At 36.7% G+C, this 9,299-nt stretch overlaps 1 protein-coding gene across 15 annotated transcripts; it reads right to left on the bottom strand.

Annotated features, from left to right (window-relative positions):
* Positions 1-794: 794 nt before the first annotated feature.
* On the bottom strand, positions 795-6,438 carry cdca4 (cell division cycle associated 4). 15 transcript variants are annotated; one of them, XM_051138776.1, is made up of 4 exons: positions 5,675-6,428; positions 4,265-4,408; positions 3,689-3,775; positions 795-3,007 (listed from the first exon to the last, which is right to left on the bottom strand). In XM_051138776.1, the coding sequence occupies exon 4, from the start codon at positions 2,998-3,000 to the stop codon at positions 2,134-2,136; it is 867 nt and encodes a 288-aa protein (XP_050994733.1). In that variant the 5' UTR covers positions 3,001-3,007; positions 3,689-3,775; positions 4,265-4,408; positions 5,675-6,428; the 3' UTR covers positions 795-2,133. The 15 variants fall into 15 exon arrangements, with proteins under 15 accessions (XP_050994733.1, XP_050994732.1, XP_050994731.1 ...); XM_051138775.1 differs by having other exon boundaries at positions 4,265-4,289; XM_051138774.1 differs by having other exon boundaries at positions 3,689-4,408; positions 5,675-5,786; positions 5,903-6,428.
* Between the last annotated feature and the right edge of the window lie 2,861 nt (positions 6,439-9,299).

Genomic DNA, 9,299 nt, shown 5'->3' with positions numbered 1-9,299 from the left:
GACGTTCATTTGAGTCACTTCTGCTGACGTCACTTGCGTGAGAATTGCTCCGTGCAGAATAAAACGTTTGACGCTGATTTGAGGAACGGAGGTCTTACTGTACGTTTACTCTATGGTAATATTTGACGTTTTGCGCATATCAGTATATACGTTTTGTGTTTCCCTAGCACTATTAATAATTCATGTTTTGTTGCTGTATCAGTTCTTCACTACATGGAAACAAAGCAGCATGATATCTTCAAACAAGTTCAGAAAAAATTATAACCAACTCAGTTACTGGGTAATCTTGCCACTTCACGTATCAAACTTTTCATCCAAACAAATGTGACCCTGGGCCACAAAACCAGTCATAAGGGTCAGTTTTGTGAGAATAAATAAGCTTTTTATTGATGTATGGTTTAGGATAGGACCGTATTTGGGTGATATGCCACTGTTTGAAAATCTGGAATCTGAGGCTGTAAAAAATCAAAATATTGAGAAATTCGCCTTTAAAGTTGTCTGATTGAAGTTCTTAGCAATGCACTAATCAAAATTTAAGTTTTGATATATTTACAGTAGAAAATGTACAAAATATCTTCATGGAACATGATTTTTACTTAATATCCTACTGATTTTTGGTATAAAAGAAAAGTAGATCATTTTGACCCATACAATGTATTGTTGGCTACTGCTACAAATAAACCCGTGCTACTTATGACTGGTTTTGTGGTCTAGGGTCACAAATATTCTTAATGCTCATTTATAGAAATTGATTCACCTTTAATAGTTGATTGCAGGAGAAAAAAAGCACAAAGTTGTTTTCATAAGTTGTACCTTTTATTAAAAAACGTTAAAAAAGCTACAATGCTCATATAAAATGTTTATACTCTATACTAGTTTAAGATCATACAATAAACAACATCCTCTTAAAATTTTAAGTGTGAGACAATGTAGAAGAAAACAATTATCAAAGTGTAATAACCTATAATTTGCACAAACATAGTTTATGCAAAACTTAACTTTAGACAAAACCAAATAATATATATGTAACAAGTGGGGGGAAATGCTGAGTAAAATAAAACCGTCTTTTGTTGACTGATTCTTAAGTATAAAAAGAATACTGTACTAAATGCATTTTGAACACTTCATTAAAGTGTGTTATGACACTCAATGCATAGAACTAGACAAATGCCTTCTCGTTATGAGGGGTCTAGAGGACTAATAGACAGATATGCTTAAAGCCATTCACCAATATTAAAACAGTTAACTTATTTTAAATCAATAAATGGTGCAAAACAACTTGCAAAGTGTAATTCTGTGAACGGTTTACTCTAAGCATAAGGCTTTTGTGAATCAGGCCTATTAAGTCCTCTAGAGTTAAAAAGCCACCCTGAGTTTGACCACAGCCAACACTCACCGTTTGCAGTAAATAAATTAAATAAATTAAGTCACAATATAAAATGGGTTGGCCCCATTATACTTCATTTGTTGATAAGACAAAATATAAGAACTTTGATGTCTAACAACAAACAAAACCTATGGCTGAGCTGATTGACAGCCAACTGCAATCAAACCTTGAGAAGAAAAAAAATACTTTGTGCAAACAAGCACATAAATGTAAAACATGCAACATTGTATACTTGGTGCCGGTAGTATTGAATTAAGTTCCTTCAGTTTATGGATTTTGATGAACAGAAAACTTGAAATGTTGCCCATAAGAATCTAATCTCTTCGGTTAAAATAAATTTGTAGAACATGTACATAATGTACAGTAACATATTACAAGAAGAATCTATTGTAAAAAATATATATTTATATACACATTTAGACAATCTTTTGTCTCCTTATGAAAATATCCCAAGCTTTACAACTTTTGTATACATCTTGTTCTGCTCTCCGTAGTGTCATGAGTATAACAAATAAATTAAATAAAAAACAGCATGTCTGGACAGACAAATACAGAAAAAAACTCATTAAAACATACAAAGGGTATGCAAATAAGATGACTATGGTCAGCTCATAAAATCAAGGCCATCCTTCGAAAGACATCAACTCGTTTCCCTGAAAGGATTCCAGACTTTACTTGCTTTCCATAAGGAACAGAAAAGCCAGTAACATTAAGACAAGCGTGTAAGTCTCAAAATAAGGTCGAACCTAAGAACCGACAATGATTTCCATGATGTGATCCAGTTCATTTAGATCAGAACGACAGTTCGGGGGTGAGACTATGGAAGGGGAGCTGTGTGAAGGTGCCAAACTGTCAAGGAGGTCATAAGGGCCCATCTTGGGTGCGCTCTGCATGCCGGTCAGCATGGTGTCCAGATCATAATAGGAGGTGTCCACATCTGAGAACAGCTCCTCTAGAGCAGAGTCTGGACCGGGAGAACCGTTTTTAATTTCAAAAGTCCCAAAAACTTGTCCGATGGTCTTTGGACCCTCTGTAGAAGCCCCATCCTCGGTGTCTATCTCCTCATCTTCTCCTGAGCCAAGTCTAGAGTCTTCAAGCGCCTCTTCGTCCCTCTCTACATCACTGAGCTCGCTCTTCTCCCAGCACTGGCCTATACGCCCTGCCAGGCACACATTAGAGACAGTCTCGCTAACCGAAACAGAGCACAGTGTCTCATCAGCTACCACCTCCTCTTCACGGCAACCTTCGTAGCTGATGACGGAAAAGAGCTTAGGCTCTGCATCCTGCTCTCGTGACCTGCAGAGAACCTCTGTGGCCACCAAGCGCTCAGAAGGACTCTGGCCTGTGCCGCAGAACGCTTCGGTGACCATATGCCAGCTGCCATCGTGGGTCATCTCCTCCTGAATCTGCCTGACCGTGTTGGCGATGAGAACCGAGCGGCAGAGGTTGGGCTCCACCAGCATGTGGCACAACTGGAGTTTAATGAGGGACATGTCCAGCAGCGACTGCCGTTGCAAGCTGTACGAAGATGCCACCCTGGCACCCACCAGGCTTTCGTCGGATAGCTCTTCATCACCATCGGAAAACTTACGCTTGGTGCCCTTGGAAAACATGTTTAGCCTAGAGAAAAGAAAAAAGGGAGAGTGATGGTCAGGTTACATCCACCCAATTGGCCAAATGGTCAATCCTGACCCTAAAAATGTCTTTTACATTAATTAAAAATGCTAAATAATTATTGCATTATCAGAACTAGAATACAAAACCAAGAATAAAGAAGAAATTCAAGGAAAATCATTCTATGAAAATGCATTTAAGTGCATTCAGCCTAACAAAAAACATACAACAAATGCAGAGTGCAAATAATTCAAATGCAAATTATTATCTTAGAACATTTAAACTGTATAAAAACATCTGTGCCATGAATATGTTTGTATACGTGTAAAATGTATAATTAACTATGATGATTACTATAACGATTTAAATACTATAATGGACCATGGTAAGAGTCTAAAAATGCTTTAGTCTAACTGAAAATTATTTCAGCAGGAACAATAAACTCCTATGCTTCCGAACATATGACTATTTTTGAGGCCTAAGATCACGTCTTACAGTCATGGTCAATCCACAACCACCTAAAGTATGCATTTTTAATGTAGATCTTTGCACATGATGGGAATGTAAAGATTATTAAAATAATCTACATTAATCATACTCTATCAAATGACTGATTTAGCTAATAAAATGTTGGAATTGTGCTTCAAGCCTTTGAATATGAATAAAAATGGAGGTGAAAGTAGATACCCCGAACAGAAAGTCTAATGTGGAGAGCCACAGTACTGAGACGAGGACTCCCTGTCTCCGTGGCCAGCCAACCAGGGTTACAGGAGCCTAAAAGTAACAAACATGCATCCAGTATAGGAAAAACACATGACACCAACCAGCATGACAAAGCACATTATCTGTCATCACACTAGCTCTTGACCGACTGAGTGTTTGTGAGTGTGTATATGACTGTGTGTGTGTGTGTATATATGTATGTTGGGAGGAGTAGGGAGGGGGCACAGGGACCTCTGATCAGCTACAAATACTGGTGGGTAGGTGAAAGGTGGGGAAGACATAAGACGATAGCTAAACAATGGTAATGAGTTACATTTTACACATCAAACTCTATGCAAAACAAGCAAACCAACAAATCCATTGAGTGCAAGCACACAAAAAAAACCACCACATATATTGCAAAGTCATTTCATGTTAAGAGGGATGACTTAACATAATGGAGATGATTTGCTTGACAGTTAACCAAGATCACACACAAGAACTTTAAACCCATAACCACACTGTTAACCAGATAAATTAAGGGCATGGTGGTGTGCCTACCTGAAGCATGGGTGACATCCCAGCACTGTTGAAAAAGAGACCAGAGTGCAAGCTGACACACATCCACTGCAACTAAAACTACAACCAACATTTCGTACACCAGCACTGCATTCAGTTAATAATAGAGTGCCGCAGGAACGAGTCCTAAAACCCGGAAACGAGATTTTCATCGTTGCGAAATCAGTGTTTAATTAAAAACCTGAAATAAAAAACAAGCTCAAGATATTTCACATTTTATTTCGCAACATAGGTTTTGGTGTATCTTAAAAAAAAGATCTAAAAGGAACTTCAGAGGCTTCCAGGAACATTAAACACCATCAGGGCAAATATCTACTCACAAGTCTGCGTTTACAGCCTTGCTGTGTTTATACTTGTGTTTTTTTCCAACTCAAACTTTCCAAATTGTTGCCCTTAAAGATTAAAAGATTTGGTGGAAACTGTGGTGACAGTGAAGTCATGCGGCCGTGGTGTAGTTTGTTTACACATTTTTGTTTATTTAGCCCAATTGCATTCAGGATTTGTGATTATTATTAAAGATTATTGTGATGAGCAAAACGTGAAAATCATTAACTAGTTTACAAAGCTTATTTTTTGTAATTATCCAAAAGTTGGTGAAAAATCCTATAGTGTTTTCACGACGCGTCACTGATCGGCCATATTGGCGGCACTGAACGTAAACAATGCTACTGAACGGAACGGAACGTGCAAATTCAACCGAATATTGCTCTTGAAAATGGTCAATTTTTATCTTGTTTTGGGCTGCACTAATCTGTCGGACAAGGAAAAACATTTTGAGTATTATAAACTGTCGGAGGAACAAAAGGCGTTTGTGGTTGGCCAAGCTGAACCAGGATTTCCATGGCAAGAATCTTGACCACATTCAAGTTTGTTCTTACTATTTCCAATCAGACAGGTGAAATATTAGTGTAATATCTTAATTAATACTGCTCGTACGTATCTTTACCACATTTTAACTTGAGTTTGTCAAAATATTTCACCCTTCCCTGCTTACTAAGTCCGTCTCTCTATGATTTAGCAACTTCCACATGTTTTTCTGTGGTTTCGACAGCATAAATTAGTACATCAACCGTGCAATCAATGCTGTTGTTTACATCCGAGTATCTCCAATATGGCCGCGCATCAGGGTAACTGACCAAGCCGTGGTCAAGGCAACCGGTTTTGATGCTAACTTCTGGAGTGTTCTATAAAAATACGTCATTCCTGCAACACTCTATATCGAGCAAGATTTTCAGGAGATCTCCATGTGCCCTTAAGTGTAACAGTTAGGAATTTGAGGAAAGTGGAATTCTACATTGCAAGCTGTGACACAAAACTAATCAAAAGAAATGAATGAAAAAGGTCAGTAAACAATTCTTCCAGTAGCTGGAGTCTAAACTAAAGCAGACTTACAGCGAAACGGGGAAATGGATAATTCATCCACAGTGAACGTATCATACAGGCTCCACCCAGACAGACTCACTTCCCCTCCCCCACCGCACTGACGTGGTCAAAAAGTGCGCTACTGGGTAAGTAACAAAATAAATAAAAACCAGTGAAATAAACACCCAAACTCTTAATACTCTTAATTCGGTGGACGATTATAGTCCACTAGATAAATATAAAAAGGAGGTTACTCACAGACTCCCTGACATGCGAGACGGGGAAACAAAGGTATAAACCTCTCTGCTGAGACGACAAAGATGGAAGCCATTTTGATTTTTCAAACGGGTCCGCTGGCTAGTCAACTTCGCCTCGTTTACGGCCAACCCAAACAGCATCTTCAACTTTTCCATACGCTTACCGTGTCGACAAAATGCACGTGAGAGTGAAATATATTTTGGAAACACACACATGACATGTAAAGGCAAATAACAGGGGCGGCTAAACATGGACCGCACGATCACTTCCGCAAACATGCCGCTTTTCGAAATCGACCGCGCATTTAACCATCGCGGATCGAGATCATCTGAAGCGGTGCGATTACATAAAATAGATTGTATTTAAATGACTCGTCTCGGTACGCTTAGACTTACCTCGTGTTATTTGTGTTCTTTGGTGGCGAGCGTCATAAGCGTTTGTAGGCCGGCTTTAATACTGAAGCAGCAGCTCCTTCGGCCTCTCCAGCACAGATTGCAGTGAGCATACGGTAAGCAGCGAGAGGCAGCCAGCTGCAGCAGTGAAAGGGCCGATGGGGGCGGACGCTTGCGTCTTGATCGACAGCAGGCCATCGCAGGAACGGGGAGCCCGAACAAAAGCGTCTGTGATTCAACCCTGGGCCCCAACTTCAACAATGCACATCTTGTTTTTGAGGCATCTTAAAAATCAAATGGACACGCAAGAGTTTATGATTTCACAAACCACACACTGTACAAACTGCCATTCCCACAGCCCAAAAAACAGTTTATTGAAATAGATAACTTTCAGAAAATCATTTACATTTGCAAAATTCACATTTTATTTAAAGTGAGTTATATTGAAGGCAGTGTCAGATATTAGCTTTGTTATTAAGGGGCAATATTTGCAACCTATACACGAATATCTGGGGCATTTATGACTTTTCTTGTTAATATAAGTATGTTAATTAAATGTAATCAGTTAAATAAACCTTAAAATGTGTTTTTTGTATGCTGGGGTATACAGACGGAAAGTGATGTTGGAAGAGATACAAACTGTAAAACAAAATAAAAAAGTAAACAAAAAATGTGTTGGAAAATAGCTGATTTTTTTCTGAGGTATTTTTAATATGTAAGTGAACAATTTTAAGTAAAGCAAATCAGATTTATTACACTAAAAATGCTGGCTTAAATATGGATAAACTCACCGATTGGGTTGTTTTGACCCAGCAGTTGAGTTAAATGTTTAACCCAACCTTCTGGGTAGTTTTATTTAACTCAGCTCTTGTTTAAAATTACTACATGGCTGGCTTAAAATGAACTCAAAATTGTAAAATAAAAATCATTTACATTTGAAAGATTCACAGTTTATTCAAAGTGAGTTATATTAAAGGCGGTGTCAGATATTAGCTTTGTTATTAAGGGGCAATATTTGCAACCTATACACGATTATCTGGGGCATTTATGACTTTTCTTTTTAATGTAACTAATATAAGTATGTTATTTAAATTATGTCAGTTAAATAAACCTTTAAATGTTTTTGTATGCTCGGGTATACAGACGTAAAGTGATGTTGGAAGGGATAAAAACTGTAAAATTGAAAATAAAAAAGTAAACTAAATTGTAGGCCTATTATTTGATTCCTGATGTGTTGGAAAATAGCTGATTTTTTTCGGAGGTATTTTTATGTAAGTGTCCTAAGTGAACAATTTTAAGTAAAGCAAATCAGATTTATTGCACTAAAAATGCTGGCTTAAATATGGATAAACTCACCGATTGCGTTGTTTTGACCCAGCAGTTGGGTTAAATGTTTAACTCAACCATCTGGGTAGTTTTATTTAACTCAGCTCTTGTTTAAAATTACTACATGGCTGGCTTAAAATGAACTCAAAATAGGTTGTAAATTAAAATCATTTACAATTGAAAGATTCACAGTTTATTAAAAATGAGTTATATTAAAGGTGGTGTCAGATTTTAACTTTGTTATTAAGTGGCAATATTTGCACTACATGATTTTCTGGGGCACTTTTATGTTTATGACTTCTTTTTAATGCAACTAATGTAAGTATGTTAATTAAATGTAATCTTTTAAATGGTATCTGTATGCTGGGGTATACAGACATTTTAAAAGCTGGAGGTGGTGTCAAAAACTAAATTGTAGGCCTATTATTTGATTCCTGAAAAATTTCTGGGGTAATTTTATGTCAGCGTCCTTTGTCATTTTGAACAATTTCAAGTAAATCAAATTAGATTTATTATTATTTTTAATATTTATTAAAATGCTGGGTTAAAAACAACCCAGCGCTGGGTTAAATATGGACATACCCATGGATTAGGTTGTTTTGTTTTGAAACGCTGGATGTGGTGTCAGAAACAAAATTGTAGACCTATTATTTCATTCCTAATGTGTTGGAAAATGGCAGAAAATTTTCTGGGGTATGTTTATGTCAGTGTCTTTTGTCATTTTGAACAATTTTAAGTAAAGCAAATCGGATTTATACACTAAAAAATGCTGGTTTAAATATGGATAAACTCACCAATTGGGTTGTTTTGACCAAGCAGTTGGGTTAAATGTTTAACCCAACCTTTGGGTAGTTTTATTCAACTCAACTGTTGTTTAAAAATGACTGTATGTCTATCTTAAAATGAACTCAAAATAGGTCGTAATTAAAAATCTGACACGTAATTGCTTAGAAGCATCAGCAACGATCAAAAGGTGAACATTTATTAATATACAATTGAAAAAAAGTTTATTATTTAATTATTTATTTAACTTGTCAATAAAAGTCCATCTAATGAACACATTAATACATATTTTTAACATATTTTTAACACATTAATACGTATGTTTAACAGATTTAACATATTCAGCGGTTGGGTTAATTTTACCATTAACCCAACCGCTGGGTTTGTCCATATTTCACCCAGTGCTGGGCTGTTTTTAACAATTAGTATATATTATAATATCAAGTTAATTTTTTGACCACACATTCAGCACTCACCTTTACAATTCAGCTACTAGGACTGTAGCAAATGTTATTTTTTTTTTTTTTTTTTTTTTTTTCTGGAAAAAAAAAACATCCCAATTGTGACTTAAAGATACAGAAATGGCAAGTATTATTTTATAGTATAAATAAATGTTTAGTTAATTTGGCAGGAACTGTCTGCCTTCAGCTTTAGTGATTCTGAGGAAGTGAGCTATGGTAGCTACTTCTCCCTTAAATCGGTTCAAGTCTTATCAGTTTGTTTCTCCTCTGGCTTTAAACTGTGGTGTCCCACAGGGCCCCATTTTGCTGACAACACACAAAAGAACAGTCACTCCAATCAGATGACATTCACTTCATTTTCTCACTTAGGTCCTACAAAACATTCAATGATGGTGGGAGAGAATTCTCCTCCAGATCAGTGCTAAAATGAAATGA

Source organism: Labeo rohita, chromosome 20, assembly GCF_022985175.1.
Source record: "Labeo rohita strain BAU-BD-2019 chromosome 20, IGBB_LRoh.1.0, whole genome shotgun sequence".
In the NCBI taxonomy this organism is placed as follows: domain Eukaryota; kingdom Metazoa; phylum Chordata; class Actinopteri; order Cypriniformes; family Cyprinidae; genus Labeo; species Labeo rohita.
Note: the sequence above shows the minus strand (reverse complement) of the source record. Positions and strands in the feature narration are given on the sequence as shown.